Here is a 23,519-nt window from a genome sequence, read left to right on the forward strand (position 1 = left end):
CTGCTGGAAGCTCCAAGTCCGTTTTTATGTTCATTTTTGGACCCACAAAATTGTATTTCTTAAGACGTAAGCTGTGTTGTACATAATCTCTAGGAGGATTTAAACTCTGCCCTTTACCATAGTCATACAAAATGCTTAAAATGTGAGGTCATCAGAGTTTCAGTCTCACCCCCCTTGCTTTGAGTGACATGGTCACTAATCTGAGCCTCATGCTGAGAAACTCGACGGATCGCCTCCTCTCCACCAGCCACTGAGATGCCATTCCAGTTTAATTGAGACTGTCACACTCTGAATCCCGAGGCTGGAAGCACTTAATAGAAGTCTTCCAGCTTATCCCCATTTTTAGCTAAATGAGGTAGACTCTCTGCAAGTTGTGCCACATCATTATTGATACTGACACACAACAAATAGGGGGGATTTTGTCCAATTTCTGGACAATTTTTAGGCTCATTTAATGCAGAGTCACTTAGAATTACAGCCTGGACAAGATGCACCTAATCAAGATTTATCTCTCAGTGTAACAAGATGTCAGGAATGCTTATAAAAAATGGTGCAGTGGAGTTCATCACCTGCACCAGCATTGTAAATCAGAATGGAAAAAAGCCCATCTAAAATCATCAAGAAAATCTACAAATCTTATTAAGCTTTATGGTAGAGCTGCTCACAGTTTCAGCATGCGGCCAATAAGGGATTAACAAGTGTTTAATGGGTTAAATTAAAACAAATAGAGATATTATATAATGTTTTATTTGCAGCATATCAATAGCTGCCTGTAAGATGTACATTTTAAGACAGCCTCGGAAAATATAGAGAAAATTAATTATCCACATTTCATTTTAGTCCTTTTTCCAGTCAGCTCTGAAGCTGCATTTTTTTAAAAATGTGCCACTTAGTTTTATTAAAACAATGAAAACTAAAACCTAAGTTATAACTGTAATAAATGTCGTCAGTAACACAGTATTAATTGCAAGTCAGTGGAATGGTGACATGGATATTTTTTCTTTAAACAAGTCTTGATGAAAGCAGTTTTGTGTCTTTCTTTGCTAGATACCATCTTTCACAACAGTGGTTGAGAATATATTTTAGAAACTGGGGCGGACCACTAGGGGGCTCTACTCACATCCAGATGATGGGATGTTTTGATTACAAAATATGAGTTTTGTTGGTGCTTATCGTCACACTGTACCGTTACTCAGTTCAGTTGGAGTCGAGTAAACGAAGTGATCAAACCTAGCTCCTGTGTCGTCTTTCTTACTCCTCCACAATACAACCATTATTCCTATTTAAGTCATTTTTTTACTTAGTTGTCTTTGGCAACAACTAGCCGTCGGTATAAGTAAAAACATTGCGCGTATATAAGTGTCTGTGTCTAATAAGAGGACTCGAATGACTGAGCGAACAACTAAAGCATGTTGTATTACAAGGATGCTATTAAAACATTCTATATACAAGTGAGGGTGGCCTCTTTTATTTTTTTTATTTCACAGCTTCATTCTCAATCCACTAAAAAACTGGACAAGGGGTTCCTCTGGAGGAAGCGATAAGACACCAAATGTGTTAAAATGAAAATCACAAAGATGATGTGGGGAATGTGTCTGCCCTGATCTGAATGAGTTAGCTTGATTAACACTTAAGTGTGTTTTCATGATTTTATCTGGATGATATAAGCACTTGTGATGACTATCTGATGCCATCTGAGAGACAGCTGACCTCTGATTTGAGTCAGATTACTTTAGTATGAGGAGATGTTCATGGGCAACTCAAAGCACCCTGATCAAATAACCAGAAAACAAACCCAACCATGACCGCTCTACTACCACGCCTTGAGCAGCCTTATAACCCTTCCAAAATTGACAGCCATTAAAAGTATCCACTCTAAATAGGTTATGGATTAGATTTGACATCCTTGGCATTGCATTTGCACTCGCCTTCAAAATGTCAAAACTCCTACTTTATTTCGGTGGTCACAGTTGCTGATTATCAGTTAATCAATAACATGTGTGGTGCACATTATTGTTTCTATGGTAGTTCATATAAAAGCAACAAGGATGCACTAAGTTTTTTCCCACAACTGTGTTGATGGTCATGAAAACCTTCGTCTTGCCACGACTGCCTGTCTAATTTGTGTCTGATATTGCTAAACATTAATTCAAACCCGTATTTGATTGGGATCGGTTTGCAAGTGGATCCAACATTGGGCCATTACAATAAGAGCACTTAAGGTATTTCAGTTCCATCACGTAAGAATAATGATTATCTGAGGTTACATGGCATCACGTATAGATGGATGATATGCAACGTAAGAACTATGATGCAAAACAGGCTGTTCAACAAAATATATAGACTTTTTTTCCTCCCTATTACACTTGTTTTGATTCACTGGATGTTGTAAATGTTGTGTATAAAAAAATTACCATGCAGTTTTCAAAACATGTAAGTCTAGAGAAGGAGAAGGCTATTAGGGTGAAAGTCCAAACCTTTTTTTTTAAAAGTGAATCATACTTTATTTAAATAACAGAAAGGTTTTCACCCCCTTTTTACACTGTAAAAAAAAATGTACGGTAGGAGAAGCTCATCCCGCAGGGAAACAATATCAGTAATGTCTCTCTGTGTCCGTGCTGCACTGAAGGATATTGCGATTTGAACGCTGGGGTCAGGCGTCCATTTGATTCTCTGAGCCATATGGCACCTTGCAGTGTGGATAAATGTGATCTTCTAGACAGAGAGGGATCATGACCGAGTGCATGTGGTACTGTTACATTTAAGGACAAAGCCCACAACCACCCTATACAAACACACACACACACACACACACACACACACACACACACACACACACACACACACACACACACACACACACACACACACACACAACTTCCTGACCTATCCACATAGCGGGCTCTTTAGGTCTTACTGTCCCTTTTGGGCAGAGACTTCTCTCAATCTGTTCTCTTTTTCTAATGCAAATATCTTGTTTTCAAGATTTCTTAGAGTAGAGGAATGACATGCATCACTTCCCACACCAGACACACACTCTTAGAGAGAGGTAGACTTTATGCAAAATTTAAAACAACTGACACCTTGGGGTCATATGAATCTGTTGCACGGATCGTCACCCCAAAGCAGCTTTAGTTTTATTTGTTACAATTTGTTTTTCAGTCGACAGCTCGTCTGGCATTGTGAGTTGTCTCATATAAAAAGAGTAGATAAGAATGTAAATTTAGACTTTTGTTGTTTGTTTGTAGCATCTTTCTGAATGCGGACGAGTTTTGTAAAGCGGAGCTGGAACATGCTGTATCAGCTCAATTAATTACATTTACTGTTGCTGTAAATCATTCAGGCATATTTTATGAATGCACTTGTTTTTTGTGAGACGCGGACCAAAATGATGGTATATGTTTTCATGCATTTACTGGACAGTGAAACATATAAAACCACGAGGGAAACACACTTCTGCCATGAATAAAGGATATCCAAGAGCCATTTGTATGGAGGGGACATGCATTCATGTCACAATTCCTTCCCCATATCAAAACATGTACTTTCACCTGATGTGGGAGGCCACAGAGTAGACCGAGCAGCTGCTTTTTCCTGGAAGTATTCAGGCGTGAGAGGAGATATGGTCAGTTAGGGGAGGTGGACATTCGGGCATCGTTAGATGCTGGTAAAAGTAACGTTTATGATCCGTTGGGTTTAATTTGTCCCTTCAGTGAGATTTGTCCACTGGAGAGTCTCAGAGTCAAACTCGGTTGTCTAGTCTTCATTTCAAGCAACAGTGCCTTACAAAAGTATGTGTAGACCTTATATTTCGCAACCAGAAACTTGTATTCTTTGAACATTTTATGTGAAATAATGGAGTGGAATAAAATCAATATGTGTTTTTTTAAAGTGTTTTAATAAACCAAAGATCTGTGCATTTGAATTTACACCTCTTTAATCCCACACCCCTTAATGAAACCCAGTGTAACTTATGCATTTATAAGTCTTTTATGTCATGATTTTTATTGTGCTTTTTTAATTGGAATTTTTTATCCTTGTTTTTATACTATGTATAACTTATATGTGACTTATATTTGTAAAGCATTTTGGGACTCTATCTGTGAGAGGTGCTTTGTAAATTAACTTTACTTACTCATTTACTTACTAATATACAAACAGACAAACAAACAAACAAAGCCTTTCAAGGTCACCTGAGTAGTAAACTGAATCCATTTGAGTAATTTAGTCAAATTATGAATCCAGCTGTTCTGTGAAGGCCTCAGAGGTTTGTTAGAGAACACTGGTGAACAAACAGCTTCATGGGGACCAAGAGGGAGGGAGTTTTGAGGAAGGGAAGTAAAAATGCATGCCACACTTTTCAGATTTTTACTCAAAAGATATTAATTTAAACTCATATATTACATTTTTTCCAGTCCTTAAACCTTATTTGAATTGTTCTGTCACACAAGTAGATCAATTATTAATGATGAAAAGTTTGATTCTATTATTCATAATCCCACAGATCATGTGGTGTTTACATGTATAAACAGAAGGAAGAGTAATCAATTTTTTATATATGCTTGTTCTGTAAAAGGAAAAAAAGGACAGCTAGCACACATCACCACCATTAAGAGAGAGATGTACAGTGGATCTGACCATGCACCAGATTTCTCTGAACGGAGCCGAGCAAAACAAATCCTCATGGGTTTCACAGAGCTGTCACGTTTCCTTAACACTTTTATTATAGTCTCTCCCCCTTACCCACATAACAGAAGAGCAGACAACTGTAGACCTCAATAATGGAGGCTTATTATTTACAGTTTATGAAATGCTTATCTCAAAGAAAACAAGACACCAATTTTGTGATTTCACCAATTTTCAGTAAATGCAATTGTCTGTTTGTGGCATGCCTCAGGTAAAATACCACAAGGCCATCATACAGGGATTATGGTGCATTCCATTTTTATTCTCAGAAATCTGGATTTCCCAGTTAGAAGTCAGTAAAATTAAACAGAACCTGGAAAGATTCAACGATTGTTGCACATATGTTGGAAAAAACTATTTAGATCTCTCGTCTGGACTTTCCACAACAATGTTTCGCACTGATGCTTCCTTTTGATATACATTTGCTAGATGCAAACACAGGTGTACATTGAAGCAAGCTAGCCAGATGAACATCCTTTAACAATCCCATAATTTCTCAGATGTACGCTGTTTCCCTAAACTTTGAAATTCTTCTCTCAATGCTCTTTAGTTTGCTTTAGGCTTTTGGAGACACAAGCAAGCATTTGTTGCTGACATGGTTAATTTTTCATGACCTTGCATTTTTATTTTTGGTCAACTCAGAGTCTATGGTTTGTTGATTCTTTACCTAATACCAATTGGGATACATTTTATTTTCCCATGGGAGAGTATTGGAACTGGTAGTTGCTTATCAGCACATTTCTATGTTATGTTGATGAAACTTTTGAACCAGACCCTAGAAAGCAAGAACAGCTGCAGCGTTGTGTTTCAGCACAGGGTGCATGATTCAAAGTTGATGTAGTGTGGAGATAAAATGTGAATGCTAACTTGTTAATTAACTCGCCTAACCTTGAACCCTCAGATCAGAGCAGCTCCATTTTCCAAACAAAACTCCAGACAAAAGGCCTAAATTTTACTTTTTTTAATTTTCTTGAGTTGGTAGTAACCAGACACCTAAAACTATTCTTCCAACAACTGCAAAAAAAGAAATAAATGGGTCCAACGTCAGTTTTATTTTAGCTTATTTTTGGTATTTGGTTTTTGTCAAATCTATGTTAGCTACAACCTTAACTTGTAGTTTTATGCTGTTAAACACAATAAGAACATTTCATCTTCTATCATATCATCTTGAAATAAATTAAAGTAATGTCACCTCTTTATTCTTTCTCCTGAGACAAAATTACCCCAATGCCGGAGAAATCTCTCAAACTGTTAACAGTAATGTCTCTACTTCCTGTTCTTATTGATCCAGCCATCTGTTTTCCCTCTTTCCAATCTCTCCCGTCTCTCATCATCTTCTAGTACAAGCAAGTGGAGCAGTACATGTCATTCCACAAACTGCCGGCCGACTTCCGACAGAAAATCCATGACTACTACGAGCACAGGTACCAAGGCAAGATGTTTGATGAGGAGAGCATCCTGGAGGAGCTTAATGAGCCTCTGAGAGAGGTACGAAAACACTCCATTCCTCCTCTATGTCTACAATCATTACACACTTTCTTCATTTCTGATCACCACAATACAATGGGATTTCCTTATTTGTAGTTTTCAGTCATACGTGAATCAATTTACAACATTAACTGGTCTTTGAATAACTAACTGTCAGTAAAATAACCATCCAAACTGTCTGAGCACTTTCCACTGATGGGCAGATTACATGTCTGGTTCCACTTATCCAGGAATTGGGTTTTAGCACACTGCTTACAGCTGCAAACAAAAAAAAAAGACAAAAATATCTCAAAGTAGTACTTCAGAGTACTAGAGATTAAAAAGAAAAAAATAACATGTGATTCTAATGCAGTGTTTAAAACAAAAATGGATTTACCTTTTTCCACCCATGAGTTGCTTGTATTCACTTACTTTAACTTGGCATAATGTTAATTAAATATATTTAGGCTTTTCATAAGGAACTAGCAATTACAGTCCTGCATGGTTTTAATGTTTCCTTGTTTTTAAGTGAATAGTTAATTAGTAGGCACGCTGTGACCTTAGAGATTGCATAATTAGATGCTTTACCAATTTCAGTCAGGTACTGGAACAGAAATATATCAAAAATGTGCCTCACTTCAGCTCCGGAGGACCAGAAAAAACATAAAAACTAGTTCTAGTTTCTTGTTTAAACTTTAACTAATGTGGACATGATTCACAGACTGTAATTGGCTATGACCCAGTTTGTCATTATTGGTTTTTCACAGTCAGTTTCACTGATCATTTTTTATCTAAAGCAAAACACAGAATAACAGAATCCAATTTATTTTCAATTTGATATCAAATTGGTCTATTGAGCCAACTGGCCAGTGCTGCACAGCAACAGGTGGAGGAGGGGAAACTCTGCATTACTCTTTGTGCCATAAAGCCAAAGAAGGTTCTGTCTACCTTGTCTCCTCATTAAAAGGGCTTTCAAACTTTGAAAAGTATGTCAGAAAGCTGTGGCAGTTATAAACCACGAAATCTTCCATTGTTTGCTTAGGTTTGTAAATATTCCTTTTTTTACGGAGTCACAGGCACATCTGTGTGATTTAAATTTTTATCAAAAAGGGATTTTTTTTTCTTTTTAGCTGAAATGAAAGTTGGAGACAGTTCTACCAAATCTATAAGGCTAGCGCAAATCTAATTTATGGTTTTTAATTTTTAGTTTTACGAAAATTTTAAGTTTTGATTTTTAATCCCTAGCTGCATTTTAAAAGAAGTATCACACAAGCACTTTGTTCTTACAGATTGTCTGTTACAATAGCTGTTGTCACTTTTTAGGAAATTGTCAACTTCAACTGCCGTAAGCTCGTGGCCTCGATGCCGCTGTTCGCCAACGCAGACCCAAACTTTGTAACAGCCATGCTGACCAAGTTGAGGTTTGAAGTCTTCCAGCCTGGAGACTACATCATCAGAGAGGGCACCATTGGCAAGAAGATGTACTTCATTCAGCACGGGGTGGTGAGCGTCCTGACCAAAGGAAGCATCGGCATGAAGCTGATGGACGGCTCCTACTTTGGCGGTACGTCACTTTGTTGCAACATGTTTTTTCTTAATTCTATGACCCTAAAATCAACATTTCTATGCTGTGTTAAGAAAAAGGAAAAACAGCACCCTTAAACCTGGATATACATACTTCCATTGCATCAGTGGATGTTTCCCTTTCACTGTTTTGGACCAAATGGTGGTGAATCACAGATGAGCGCTAACACATGGTCACGTGCCCTTTTTTAAGTATATATATAGATAAACTACATGTGTTGAATTGTTAACATCAGGTCCCTCCTACAGCAGACCAGAGTGCACTGATGTGAAAGATGCCCCCAGCGCTATTGCATTTACCCAAGTGCACAGCATGCTCTTGTGCACGCACATCCAATTAATATTAACCAATTAGCTTCGAGGAATTGTGCCTATGGAGCCATGTGTAATGTATGATAAAAGGAGTTTGAAGCTGTGCCTGTCAACAAGGAAGATGTTACAGGTCTCCTCGGATCAGAGGGACAGCAGGATTAGATCACTGTCTGCTATGTGTGGTAAAATCACGTACTCAGTTTGCAGCAGGGAATAGGTTGTAAATGTAATGCTCTAATCCAACCTTTGTCCTCGGTAAAGCAGCTGTTCTTAGGTGTTAACAGTAAATGACAAAACCCAAGGGGGGGGTGGGTGGCGGGGTTAATGTTAAATGCAAATTTATTTATGCTCCTGGCAAATTTAGACTTAAAGTGATTCCTTAGGTTTACTATGATGTTTCTTATGACTGGAAGTGATATTATTGTATTAGAGCGGCCCAAACAGGGTCCTGGTTTGAATCTGATAGAGAATCTGTAAAGGGAGCTAAAGATTAGGGTGATGGCAAGGAGACCTTCCAACTTTGAAGACTTGACTCATCCCCAAAGATAAACCAACAAAGTAACAGTAGAAACATGCAAAAGCTGGTCACAAATTATGTGATGGGCCAAACTGTTGAGAAATCAATATTCCCATTAATTTTAACGTGAATAAAATAACACTAAATAACAGTTGCCTTCAGTTTTGAATACAATCACCTAATAATAACAAGAGCTAGTGTAGGCTTGGCCAGTACAGTGCCTTGCAGCATTGGATCTAGGTGAGCCGCTCTCCGAACATGTACAAAAAAGACAAAGAAAACCGGTTCAACTTACAACTGACAGAGTTAGTTATACTATTTTTCCACCACCCAAGCCTTTCCCACCCCAACCTTCCCCTGTTTCAATTGCCAACCTGGGCAACGACCCATATGGGCCATATCAAAAACTGCTACTACTAATCTGACGTATCTATATGCTACAAATAGCTGAAGCCATAAAACCTTTCCTCAAAAATGTCCCAAAAAACAATTGCTGCAATTGTTCTTGAGAACACCAGAAGTACCCATTCACTCTGGATTCAAGCATCTTTTGCAAAGCTGCAAGACTGGTACCCAGTGTGTTATGCATTCTCTTTACCTTTCAAGGCCACTTAAGATAATGCATTATTGAGGCTATATTGTATATACCGTATTTGACTTTTCTATTACCACTGTTATAACAGTATGCTGAGCGTTCTCTATAATGTCAGGGCTTGTGCTAAAAAAGAGAAGAGAATCTACGTGTCTGTATCCTAATAAGTTAAGAGGCTTCTTTGGCAGCGAAGCACTCTGCCAGGTCTCTGAACCTTTTGGCCTTCTAAAGAATACCGGAAAACATGAAACGTATGGAAAAGGAATAAAGGAAATGGGTCCAAGAAGTGCTATTGAATATTTATGCTCCTGCTAAAATCCACTTTGACTATCCAGCATTTCTCTGTTTTGATCGTCATCTTTAAGGATGGCACCACGGACCAAAGCTGGCTACACCGTGCTATGACCAATTTATTCAGCCCAAGTGGTTTCATTAGCGTTATTATCCTCTCATCGCACTGCCCACTGGCCGCTAATGATGCTAGGAATATGCAAATGCGTGCGTCACGTGAAACCACAGAGATCCCAGGTGAGGGTTTATGAAACGATGTCTTAGCCAGTTTGTGAACAGTAACTCTCACAGAAAGTGGAGCACCAAAACATGCTAACCATCATGTCCCTGAAATCTTCAAAAAAAAATTTTTTTTTTTTTTTTTTTTTTTTTTTTAGCCCACATAGCTTAAAGTACAACAAACATGCAAACAGTAGTGCATTCAGCGAGGAACTGAAACTGCGCCATTCTGCAGAAACTATTTCCTTGTTGTGCTGATAGAAAGACGAGTATGCCTGTACAGTTATTGTGCCATAACATAACCTGAAAACGTTCAAAGTGATCTATCTGCACGTTCATGGAGAAGACAGACCTTTTCTCTGCCTTTTTGGTCTTTCTGAGCGACACTCCAGTCATTTTATGGAAAAGCAGGACACATTGTGAAAATCTGCAGGTACCATATTTGATCGTAGGGAAGTTTAAAATGTATTTAACAACACTGAAAGATTAAGGTAGTATAAAAAAAATATAATACAAGCTGAGGGAAGGACTTTTGTAAAATATCTTGTGACTTGTAATAAACATGCAATTTCTGGACACAGGACACTCACACATATATTCCCACTCAATATGGCTGATATTAAACACGTACTTAAATCAGGAGAGTATGATTTGATTATCATTACTCAGCAATTTAACAAGACAAACTGTTTATACATCAGTTTGTCTTGCTGCCGACTGTTGAAATGAGAAGGGACACCGTGGTGAGATTGAAAAAGCAGTCTGAGGCCTTTAGGAGGAAGATTTCAGTGTTTTAAAGAGGCCTCTAGAGCAGGGATCTTCTTTCTGTCCTCGCGGTCCAATGTCCTGCAACTTTAATATGTGTCCCTGGTCCAACACACCTGAGTCAAGTAATCAGGTCACTAGCAGCAATCTGGAGAACTTGACTGCAGCTGAAGGCTCCTGTTTTTGAGAATATTTAGAAAGGATTGCACAGATTGAGGACATTCAAACCAACAGCCAAGAGTCCACAGTGTGGCTTTTCAAGTTCTACCTGAAACACACTGGTAGATTGCCACAAGAACCGCCTCACTGAAGGAATTTCAACCAAAATGAGTATAAGGGACAGGATGTCCTAGGTTATTTTGTATAACCGGCGGTGGTCAGAGGGCCCGGTGGCGCCGGTGCATGGCAGCCTCGCCTCTGTCAGTCTGCCCCAGGGCAGCTGTAGCTACTAACATAGCTCACCACCGTCAGGGTGTGAATGTGTGTGTGAATGGGTGAATGACTGAACTGTAGTGTAAAGCGCTTTGGAGGTTGTCAAGACCAGTTAAAGCGCTATACAAGTACAAGCCATTTACCATTTACCATACATTTTGTTTAATGACAAAAAAATGTTTCCTTTTAGGTATTTAAGTGCAATTAAATCCCTTTTTTTCAAGTGCTATAAAAATAGATTAGACATGTAAGCATCTCTTAATGAAGAACTAGTAATTTAAGATGATGTCCTATTTTGCTCACTTGAGTCTAAATGACTAATGATGCTGAAATAAAAGCTATTATCACACTAAAGCAAATTTATCCATTTGCATTTCAACATGCCATACGTGTTGAAAATTCACATTTATAATGAAATCTTAAAGCCATCATTTAAGCTTGACAACTTGAGATTACATATTTGAGGTGACAACTTTTTAAAAACTTGTATTTTATCATTACTCAGTTAAATGAGGGGAGCCAGAATTACTACACTTTTAATCTGATGTGCTTACATTTTTATTTAGCACCCAGAGACTGAATCCATTTACTGTGAATGTTTGCTGGCATGAACTGGGCTAATTTTCTCAAAAGTCCAGATTTTTTTTGGATAGGTCAAAAATGAAAGCTCGATGAAGCAGAGGATTAAATGTCTATAGCGAGCAAAAGTTCTCAAATTTTAATGAAAAACTTAACTTAGCTTTAAGCCAATCACATATGTGACCTAGCTGTGCATCTGACTGCTTTGTGAACAAACTTCCTTGCTTCCATCAGAGAAATGCGTCACACTGGGTGCTATAATTTACAAAGATTGGTCAGCCTAGTTGGGCAGCAGAAAATTGATTTGATTTATTCTCCAATAAGTGATTCTAAAATATAGCTCTCTCTGCAGAAGATAGAGGAGCTACAAAAAAAGCAAAGCAAACGGTAATACTACTCAGTGACTTGACAAAAAAAATTAGCCATACTTTACAGCAGCTTTATGGTACAAATTCTTAAAACAAACAATCAAAAAATAAATAAATCTCTAATTGCATTTTGCGTTGTCAAGTTTTTTTTTCTACTGCAGCTGTGTATACATATGTATATATACATCTACATTTTTGGGAGGTAAAAGTAAAACATTCACTTATTATGTAAATTGCCTTTGCAGCTATATGTTTATTTCCTTCTGCCTCACTTTGTAAGTCACTCATTTACAGTCATTGGAGACAGCTGGCATTAACAGGTACATTATCAGGACCGTTTGCAAAGATTGGGACTGACTTCCTTCCTCCTCGTTTTAGCATTCTTACGTCGTTATTCACCTCGGCAGAATGCAGGCAGAACAGGAACGTAAAGGATCCCCGATCTAGCAGTGTTCACAGCTGCAGTGAGTCACAAACAGTTCTATAGTGTGTCACGTTGGCTGAAAGCTTCATTAATTAGAGAAGTTTATAAGCTTGCCTGTCATCTGTCAGTCAACGCCCCAGTGTCTCCAAGCAGAGCTCATGTTGGTATGGGTTTGATGGCTGTCTTTTCTAACTTACAGTGATCTGTATTGTTTGATGTTTTACTAAAACACATTTCTAAATCATGAAAGCTTTCCAGTCCCCTCATCTTAAGTGAACAAAGATCAAGGGAGTTAAACAAATCCGTTCATTTAACACCTATTTCCCGAAACAACAGACTAGTCCCTGGCAGACAGTTTATTGTTTGAGCAGTCGTGTGGCGGTCAATGGGGAATAGGTTTGAGTTTACAAAATTTATGCCAGAACCCTTCATGCACTCGCAAGTTTATTCCAGCGCAAGAAGCCGTATGTAGTTTCTTAATGGAGTATTCCTCTGATTTGTTATTCTCTCCCTTTTCCGCTGAGAGTCAGAGGAGGTCGACCTTTAAAGGCGAGGGAAAAGGAGGGCATGTGGTTGTCAAGACAACAGTCAGCCCCAGCCCTCAAAAAAAAGTGGAGCTACGGGTAAAAAAAAAAAATACTGAAGGAAAGGAAGAGGAACAAGTGAAGTAATGAAGCTTAGCCGTGATTCTCTAAATATAGTGTGTGCTTTGCTTCACGCAGCTGTCAGTGCTGCGCAGATACCCAGAGTTTTTGTTAGTTGGTCAAACTAACTATGCATAAGTCTTGCATGAGGAAATCGCTGCAATTTGGATCACTCGTTTGCTCGGTGCCGTCGGTTTTCTTTAGCAGGGAAAACAAAATTGATAAGATTTGTTGAACTGCTGTGCTTCAGTTTCGGAGCTCTTCGCACCTCCTGGCTGCCTAAAATCTGTCAGTGTGCCATTTTCTGGTTTCTAGTCACGCGTTTGCGTTCCCTCTTTCTCCCCTCCAGAGATCTGCCTGCTGACCCGAGGCAGAAGGACCGCCAGTGTGCGAGCAGACACCTACTGCCGCCTGTACTCTCTCTCGGTGGACAATTTCAATGAAGTGCTCGAAGAGTATCCCATGATGAGGAGGGCCTTTGAGACGGTGGCCATCGACAGACTGGACAGGATAGGTAAGGCCATCAGAAGTTCTGGGAGAATTCAGCTTCATTTTCTGTCTTCAGTAAATACAAGAAAAAAAGCGTGTTTTGTGTAGAAATGGCTTTTCTACAATTCTTTGATGCAATTACCTTTCATGTAAAGTTGATTATAAAATGTTTGACATTAGTTTGTGGTTAATGTTATTTCACCTATATTTAAAATACAAATGGGAGAAAACTGTCTTTTTCTAAGAGTAGTTAAAAAAATGAAATAAAGAACAATAATGTGCAGTGACAAGGACAAAGTGCGCTTAGCAGTCATAATTCAAAGTGCCAGGAAGAAACAGCAAAATGGTTATAGAAAAAAAAAATCATTAAAGACAATGAATATGCTAAAGTATTATTAGTAAAATGTCAGCATTACATAAAAAGAAAAAAGCCCAGAAAAGTTAGCTATAGCCATCACAGAAGGTCCTTATGAAAAGTCATTTATTTTAGTCTTAACTGAAAGTACCAACAGTTTTCAGGAATTTTGTTCACCGAGGAGCATAGAAACTAAATACTGCCTTCAGTTGTTTTGGGAACAAAGAGCAGAAATATTTAAAAGGAATGCAATGATTTGAGGATTGATAGAATCAGTTCCCCTGCTGTCACCTCCTACATTGATAGATCTTAAAAGAAACCAGTAAAGTCGAGGTTACATTGATCTAATGTGACAGTGAAAGGGTGTGTCAGTTTTTCTGTCTTGTAATTTGACAGGAAAGTGTTTAATCTTGAACTGTATCTAAAATGGTAGTAAGCTGATTTAGTGATAGAGTTTATGTTAACGTTTGGATCTGAGTGTACAGTATATCAATAGCTAGTTTTTGGAAGTTGTGCTGATATCAAAACTTACATTTTGGAACTTAAAAAAACCCACCTTCCCTATTTTCCACATTAAAATGAAAGAAATGATGATGCATTTGCTCATTAATATTATTGACACACTTAGACTTCGTTCACACTGCAGGCAAATCTGACCCAAATCTGATCTTTTTGGCCATATAAGACCCGTATCCTTCTTTTTCAACGGCCCAATTCCGATCTTTTCAACCCCCAAAAAATCCGATCTGCACCATTTCCATACGTGGTACTAAATGGGATAGTTTTCAAAGCGTCCACAACCTGAACGGTCATGTCACATTTCGTCCATCTTTTACATCACTGTACTAGCTCTCACTACACATTCACACCAACTTCTCTACAGCAGTAGCAGTCACTGCTCCATAAAAGGCCATTGTTATAGCTCTCTTTTTCTCTTTCATTTGGTTTATTAGGATGTGGTCTGAATATTTTCATCTCAAAAATGTCATGATATCAGAGACACTGGTATCCACTAGTGTTTTTTTTAAACAAAGCTATATTAAACGCTTTCGAGTAACATTTACATCCACCATTACATCTGTGAACAGTGCACTGCTTTGTAACATTTACTTTTCTGCACATGTTGCTTTGGGGTCTTAGACCATTCAGACAGATGTTGGTTGCATTTAATTAGTAGTTTAAACCACCACATCAAAAAATAAAAGGATTTCGGCAAAAAATTGGAGTCAAGCATCAAAACTTGTGGTTGGAATGTAGCCTTAGTGACTCTTGGGGGACTGTGATCTTATGGTGGAAGAGAAATCTAGAGCTGTGTATCATCACCATAGCTTTTGTAAGAAGTTCTGTAATATACATTATAATTTGAGCAACGGGAGCGTGTAGACACAGAACGAAACAGCCATGAAACTGGAACTTGAGGAACCCCGCGTATGATTTTCTTTTTTAGATTTTTTTAGTGCAAAATGACACAAAGTAATATGGGTTTATTTGAAAATGTCATTTATTATACAAAATAGTCAATTTATTGATTTCCAACCTTTCAAATTCTATTACAGATAATGATGGGTACAGTAACTACCTGTGTTCATAAAATACAACTGAAATATGGGTTTAAAAAATAATACTTTACATAATTTCTGGAAACAAATAAAAACAGAATCCTTTTCTGCTTCAAGGTAGTCATAAAAAAGTAAGTCAGAACTGCATAAAGAAAACACAGCTTTCTAATATTGAACGTGTCTAGTCTCGAATGTTTCCATTCAGAGATACTGTACTTTCGATGGGTTATTTTTACACAAATGTGAAATAAACAAAAGAGCTGTTCTTGTGAGATTCATTCATGATATGCAGTGAAGGAAAAGAACGGAGTATTTTTTATTGAGCTGTGTGACGCCTGTTTCAAAAACGCTGCTCTGCCGTGACAGCATGGTGGGAAGTGACGCTTAAACATAATTACACCTATGAATGCCGTGTTTATGTTGCCATCATTCGATGCTTCCAGTGAACATGATTGCCCTCTAAAATTAAAACACACACACTTGTACACGTGCACACTCGCCATTGTGACTGGCTGTTATTTTTCTTCACAATGTGAGCAACTTGTGCCGCCACCTGCCAGAGGTCAGCTGTGCCGCTGCGTGTTGCAAGACCGGACTTCACATGTGTGCCAAAAGCGCTGCAGCCGCCACCTTTCGGGGGTTGCCATAGCAGCCGAATTTTGCACATGAGCACCCCATCAGTCTGACAGCTCACTTATTTGGGGAAAGACTGGCGTGTCTGTTTCAAGGCATTCAAACCTTCCCACTAGGCTCCCTCCACATGTGCGGCTTTCCCCGTTAATCAATAACGACACGTGACTTTCTTCTTGGTTTCATCAACAGTACTTTTAAATAAAGATGCATTAAGATGGAAGAAAAGAGTGACTGCCTGATAAATTCCCAATGCAATATACAGCATGTCTTTCAGTTACAATGTTAACCAGGTACCAGGTACCAGGTATGGTGACACAAAATTAGGAATGTTAATTTTTTGCATGAAGGCGTTGTTGTGAAAGCAGTGATCCGAATATTACGTTATGCTCTAGGTTTCCATTAGATTCTGGAAGTGTGACACCTTCATCTTAGCTACTCCTTTAGAGGAACCATAACACTTAGTTTTAATCAATTGTAGCATGAATGAGTGCTCTATTTATAGAGCACTTTTCACAGACATGGCCACAAAGTGCAGTATATCTAAATGCATCTCATCACTATCTAGGATAGGCATTTTGCAGGCAAAGGCCTACACTTTCAGTTTTCTTTGGGCACGTAAGATAAGGTGTACTATCTTAAAGCTTTTCTTATCATCACAGCTTTATGTACCAACCTTGCATTTCAATGCCACATAGGCAGCTTTAAGTAAATCCCAATTCATTATATTGTCTTCATCTTTTACTGTAGCATATGCAATTTGATCTCCAGTTATATGGGAGAATAGCTTTGAACATTAAAAAATGTTGCATGATGGTTTAAAAGTTAGATGCTACATATATAATGCACATAGGAGCCAATCATGCAGACTTTAATCAAGTGCTACTTGAATGCCAAATCAATGACCACAAGATAACCTTATGCTACCTTGTACTGCACCATGCAGATGTTCTGCCTGCGCTGTTGAAGATTTATTTACCTTGGAATGAAAACTGGCAGTGGAGTCATGTCAGCGGATTCAGCTTTATTTTCTATTAAATTCAGCACATTTTTATTTTATCAACTTGGGGGTACTCATAGATTATGTATAGACAATTGATTTTTCATCCCAAAATGGTCAAGCAATCATTGAGCAAGAAAAAAAAATGTGTGGGGAGATCACGGCTAAAGTACCTTACGTTGCCGTTATACGCACCTATACATTTTACAGCCTACATTCAAAATGTATAGTTCAAAGATTTAACAGAATGTCATGTTTCTCAAAAAGATCTTCATTTCCTTTTTTTCAGCACATGCAACAGGTCAGGTTGCAACAGGTTAGCAACGAAAAAGCCAAAAAACAAAAAAAAAAAAAAAACTAAAATCAAATAAAATCATAATGTGCCTCTTGCAGTTTTTTGGTTCTCTAACCTGTTTCTGCAAAATAGGTCCAAGCTGACAGCCACTGATCATAAGCAACACATCATATGCGCTGCTATAGTTAGACAGCAAAACCCCTCGCATGTCTAACTCAGGTGTGTCTTCCATCGTGCACAAAGAGCAACAGATGTTAAATCAATGGGATGCAGGTAAAAAGGCTAGCAAGTCAAAATGCACAAATCCAAGATTTGTCCCATTTGTCATGGTTAGCCCAATGTTTTACAAAAAAAAAAAAAAATAAAATAAAAAAATCTTCTTAACATCTGAAACTGATTCTCTTTTATAAGCAGCTGGCATTTTTAGTTTCTGTGCTTCACCTCAGCATTACCTGTCCTCAGGTCTAAAAACATCCCTTTCACTGGTTAAAAAACACCTGGTCTCCTCATTAAGCTCATTTTCCCTCTCCATCACACTTTGTGGGTGTACGTTGACAGAAAGCTCAGAAAGATTCATATCTGACACATGTCTCAGTAAATTGACAATGTGTCGGTTAGTTGTGCATCCTATTATCTTGACATCCACAGCTGCAGCCTGACCCTGCTTGAATGCACACCTGCTTTCAGGAATTTAATAGGTCCAGCTTTGCAGACATCTCTGCGAGGAACTGCCGTTATTTACGCCACAGTCACCTGCTGCCAGTTTGCTCCTACAATTCCCCATCACTAATCCTAAATTTGAGAGCAAATCATTTGTTGAGGTCCCAGCTGGGTTGTTGAAGGTTCATGGGCAACTTGTATGTCTTCTGAGACAGCCAAAACCAGTGGTTTCCAAACTTTTCAGCAAATGTTCCACAAATGACAGCAGAAGAAACTTATGACCCCCAGTCATGGTTGAGTATAACATGAAGCATTAATAGCTTGTTGCCCAAAATGTTATTTTTTTTAATCTATTAAAATAAGAGCTCTATATGAGCTTATTTAAGCTTAAAACAGCAAAAAGAGCATTATTATAACTGCTATACATATTTTGTTATTTAGTTAAATTTCTGAAGAAGACATCTAGATCCCACACTGACGTAAACTATTTTAAGAAGTGCATACCTTGTGTCATGTTGGAACAGATTTCTTGCTCTCTTTTGTTCAGAGTTTTCTCCGAGAATACAGCATGTCTTGTTTATTTATTTCACCTTCAGAGGACATTTTATCACCCTCCCCCACCCTGACCGCCTATTGGCATTTCTTGAATTTTATTGCAATACTAAAGACATCTGCTACTGTCTATTGTAAAGGTGTGTTTACACACCAAACACAAAAAAGGCATGTTTTTTGCCTTGTTCACCTGCTGTCGGTCGTTTGACATTCAGCTTCTCTCTCGTAAGCGATTTGCACGGACCACACAGCGAGATTTCGGCAAGCTCACATTATCGCATCACCAAATAGGAGGAGCGTCTACCAGCTTGCCGGTTCTTCTCGTCTGTTCAACTCAACATGGCAGACCTGGATTTTACAGAGTGAGTCACGGTGCTGTATGTAATGTGGAAAGCCAAACAACAGCGTCAGTCATCCCTGGGTCCACCAGATCCTCCAGGACGCGCCCTGCTCGGCGAGTACCACCACCTGCTCCAGGAGCTGTCCAGGACCCAGTATGAGGACCTGCTGTCCAGCTTCTAGGGACAGATCTCCCTCTGGGACACAAACTACAGGCGCTCTATTCCTGCTGCCAATCACCTGTCCATCTGTCTTCAGTCAGTAAATTAATCAGTGCTTAATAGAAATATAGCCTAATTGTTTAAATATGTAACATACAAAAAACATTTTCGCTCTCAAATAAATGGACGAGGACTGCTAAAATACATAAGTCAAGAGATGCAATAGGACACGATATCCACTTTGACTGAAGAGCTTCATCTCCGCTGCACTCCTTCCCCCTCCGTCATGACCAGATCCAGTCAATGATTGATTAACGTGATGCAAATTGACAGAAAAGTTCAGATTGTTGAACTTGAGCGAGATTTGTGCATTGCTCTTGTCATGCGTCCACCTCGCCTATTCGCTGTTTCACTTCGCCCAATTCACATCATTCACATTATTTGAAATGCGTCGTTCACATTGCCGACCGTTAATTTGCTCCTGATCAGGCTTTTACATACTGATGAAATGCAAATCACTCGCTCCATTCGCCCTGCTTCACGTTCGGTGTGAACGCACCTTAACTCTTGCGGAAGTCTGTATTAAGGATTTAGAGCTACAGTCCGTCTGCCTCAGAAGTCTGCACTTTGCTCCCAACTGTGTCTTTATACTGTCTTTATACCTGTTAAACTGCACATAGTTATCTCAGTCCTTTGGATCTACATGCATCACCCTCAGGAAGCGAGCAGCTGGTCAGCACCATGTCGAAATAGCTTGTGCTTTCTTTATCAGTAGTTTGCTGCCTCAGTCCTCCTAATTTACTGGTAAATGCATCATTTATTCTTGGGAAATATACTGGCTTAATTGAAACCGACTAACACAGTTGTAACTCAATCAAATTATACATTTTTTTTTTTCTCAGTTTGGAAAGCTGCTGTGTCGAGCCTAGCCAGGTTTTTTTGCAAAAATCCTCTTGTTTCTTCATACATAACTTGGATTCTTGTAAACATACTGGCTGTGGTTAAACAACCAGGGATTGTTTTTATTTAAGCAGCTTATCCAGAATGGCCGGGATGGCAAAATTATTGGCACTGTACCGATGCATCCAAAGAGTAAATGAGATTGGATTCACGAGAACAAAACAACAGATAATTTCAGCAGTATGTGAAGAAAAACAAAAGATGCCTCTTTTTCACAGCTAGCGTGAGCAAGAGTTTCACCAATAACAAATTGTGTTTTCAAGAATCTATAATCTGTAAAGAGCACAGTATTTCATTCCAGGTTTGGCCAGTTCATTGCATTTTTCAGGCTTGCCTAATTCTGTAGTGGTCCTAATGTAAAATACTGAAAATGCTCCTTGGGTTTTCAAACAAAGAAACAAGGTTGTGGAAACTCTAAAATGTGTTTCAAAGAATCTATGTTCATGGTAGAAATGTAAATTCAAGTTGACACAATCCCTTTTAGATTTTAAAGCAGAGAAGACCAAATGTAGTCCAACTTAGTCATAACTAGCCAATAGCAGGCTATTAAGGCCTAATGCTTGTGGTTATCCAGACAAAGTTTTTTCACAGTGTTTTCTATTCACAGTGTCAGCCAATCCAATAAGCATTATTCATTAGTTGGTTCCATCATCACACCAGGACGAATGAACACTTACTTCCTTTTGGTCTTTTGAATAAGAGTCTCAAACAGAGAAACACGCTCAAATTATGAATGTGTCCAATTTAAGGCACACAGCTTCGTACCCTGGGCCTGTAAAAATACTGAATAGCCATTTGCCATTAAACTCCAACAAAGTATTCCTATGCCTTGACAATGTCAGCTAACATTGTCTACTTTTGTAGCTCGGAATACATTTCAATCACACATTAATATTCTGTATTTGTGTCATTGCAGGCAAGAAGAACTCGATTCTGATGCACAAAGTTCAACATGATCTCAATTCTGGTGTTTTCAACAACCATGAGAATGAGATGATTCAGGAAATAGTCAAATATGATCGGGAGATGGTTCAGCAAGTGGACGTACCACGGCCACGGGCTATGTCCATGACCCCTCCTCTTCCTGGTGGGATCTTTTCTCCTCTGGGTTCCTCCGCTCAACCTCGAGACTCGGCAATCGCCACTCTGCAGCAAGCTGTGGCAATGAACTTTTGCAACCCCATGCAAGGAAATCCGATGGGACCGGCGACCTTGCAATCTCCTAGGATGGTGAGGCGATTTCAGGTGGTGCAGAGTGTATCCAGCCCAGTCTCTGCTTCTCCACTACAGTCGCAACTCCTTGCCTCCGGTGCCTTTGCTCCAGTCTTGGCCAGTCCCCCTGTTCAGAGTCCACTGGCTGCTGGAGGACGATCATTCCAGTATGGATCCAGTGCGCTGGCTGGTCCTATCTCAGGCTCCCAGCTGTCTCTGGTTCAGCAGCACTTAGCCAGTCCTGCCCATCGGCCCAGCATGCATAAGAGCACCCATTCGTTGCAACTCGGCAGCCTGAGCCAAGATGTCAGGGCTCTATCTGCGTCTCAGCCCTCACTGCCCCATGAGGGGGTGCAACCAGCTGTCCCCAGTCCACCTCAGTCAACACAAGTTTCTTCAACTTCTATTGGACCCCCTCCAACCTCATTAGGTCCCACAAGCGTTCGGAGTGCAGTACCTCAAAGGGTGGTACTCCCCCACCAAATGTCAGTGGGGGCCTTCCCTGTAGCATCTTTGCCTGGTTCTGTGCATGGTTTTGCAGCAGGTGTGGCGGTAGGTAGCATTGGAACAGGTCAGGGGGACGCTGGACCGCCTAAAAAAGACTCAATAGTGAGCCTTCCAGAGACAGACCACATCAAGGTGAGATCTAGGCTATCCTCAAACTTGTGATCTTAAACAAACTGTTCCGGGAGAGAGACTGAATAAGGAGCATGTTTGCAGATAAACACGTTCCTCTTCTTTTTTCCAAGTCTGACTATCCGAATGTATGAATGTTGAGCGAGCTGGGAGCATCTGAAACATTTGAATCTAGTGACATTTGATTCTGCATCACAGAGATGTTTCTACTCACAGATGTAGTTGCACAAATAAGTAGAGGTAAAGTAGCATCTTACACAACATAGTCAACAATATATTCTTTAGTGTCCTCTCATTCACCTCGTATAATGCAAACCTGGATTCGGAGGGTTTAAAAAATGTTCTTCAGGGACCTGCTTCCGATGACAGAAGTTGGAACTTCGTTGGTAATTATTTGCTGTCATACTGTCATTTTCTTTATAAGGCACCAGATCTCATTTTAAACTGACTAACTTTAGTCTTGGAGAAAATTTTTTGTTTTGTTATCCCTTTGAAGATATCTTTTCGCCTTGTTGGTAAGCACAAATTTGAAAAAGGAATTCCAATTTTTCGACTACCATATCACAAAATTTAAAGCCATACTTCCAGAGTAATATTATCATGAATTGATTGCTGACAGTATTAATATATATATATATATATATATATATATATATATATATATATATATATATATATATATAATGTAATACACAAGAAAGTGGACCAGGAGCTGCTGATGGAGGATATGTTGGTCTTGAGTAGATAGAAAGGAAGGACCCTTTTATACACTCCCTTCACGCCAGATTGAGACTGGTTTATAGTCTGCCATACCTCTCCAGCTGTTATAAAGTTCTTTGATTAGATGACTTTTGGAACCCTTGTTTTAGTGTAAGGCAATGATAATGCTGATGTGCCTTTAGTACTCACCAACTAGGATGCTTTATTGTTTTCTCAAAATCCTATGACCACAGGTATCACATCCTCTCTAAGAAGTTTCCTGTCAATCTATGAAATCACAGAATAAATAAGGAAGGTTTCTGGATCTACACCATAAGTTTCAATCTTACTGTGGAATAGGAAACACCATCAGGACTTTCATCATCTGCATGAAATGATGCAAGTGAAGGGTTTTTCTTAGTGGTTTGCACTGCTGAACATACCATCCTGAGTACTAAGGTTAACTGGCAATACCACTATACAACTACTGTCTATTGGCAAGTTTTTCTAATGTTATCGTGCACGTTTAGCCTGGAGTGAAGGGAACCTTAGAAGAAATGGTGGACTGTTAATTGAGATGTTGTGATAAATTATCATCATGCCCTTCTAACTGCTGTCTACTGCACATAATACATGGATAACTCATAAAACCTTCATCTTAACCCACAATGAAAGAACCAAACTATTCGTTAGAGGTCACAGGGTATGCATATGATCCATCCTGGAACTACCGTTGTGGGCCAAATGGTCTTTTTCTAGACCATTGATTTGTACTGTAAAGCTGCAGTAGGTAACATTTGTGTAAATTTATCTTTTAAATATTTGTCAAAACTGTCACTATGTCCTGACAGATAAGACAGAAAATCTGGAAAGAAAATCAAGCTCCTCTGGCTCCTCCCAGTAGTCCTACTGCCATTTGCAGAAATACACATCTCTCGGACAAAGACAACCAATCAGAGCCAGGAGGAGTGTCTGGCTCTGATTGGTTGTTAGCAGTGTCAATCACTCAATTGCACTTGCTGCTCAATCCCCCTCCCCCGCACAGCACTGCCATAATTCAAACTCAAGATTGCCATTTGACTGCAGATGTGT

At 39.1% G+C, this 23,519-nt stretch overlaps 1 protein-coding gene across 1 annotated transcript; it reads left to right on the forward strand.

The window, feature by feature from the left end:
• The first annotated feature begins 5,850 nt into the window (after positions 1–5,850).
• On the forward strand, positions 5,851–22,341 carry LOC118564179 (potassium/sodium hyperpolarization-activated cyclic nucleotide-gated channel 2). Its single transcript, XM_036141352.1, has 4 exons — positions 5,851–6,174; positions 7,477–7,717; positions 13,230–13,394; positions 20,797–22,341. The coding sequence occupies exons 1-4, from the start codon at positions 6,049–6,051 to the stop codon at positions 21,759–21,761; spliced, it is 1,497 nt and encodes a 498-aa protein (XP_035997245.1). The 5' UTR covers positions 5,851–6,048; the 3' UTR covers positions 21,762–22,341.
• Positions 22,342–23,519: the final 1,178 nt, after the last annotated feature.

Source organism: Fundulus heteroclitus, chromosome 9 (genome assembly GCF_011125445.2).
Source record: "Fundulus heteroclitus isolate FHET01 chromosome 9, MU-UCD_Fhet_4.1, whole genome shotgun sequence".
In the NCBI taxonomy this organism is placed as follows: Eukaryota; Metazoa; Chordata; class Actinopteri; order Cyprinodontiformes; family Fundulidae; genus Fundulus; species Fundulus heteroclitus.

Excerpts from the sequence above, each read along its gene's own strand:
- LOC118564179 (XM_036141352.1), top strand. The coding sequence starts at position 6,049 with ATGTCATTCCACAAACTGCCGGCCGACTTCCGACAGAAAATCCATGAC. Across the intron at positions 7,718-13,229 it reads GGACGGCTCCTACTTTGGCG|AGATCTGCCTGCTGACCCGA; the intron begins GTACGTCACTTT and ends TCTCCCCTCCAG. Across the intron at positions 13,395-20,796 it reads CGACAGACTGGACAGGATAG|GCAAGAAGAACTCGATTCTG; the intron begins GTAAGGCCATCA and ends GTGTCATTGCAG.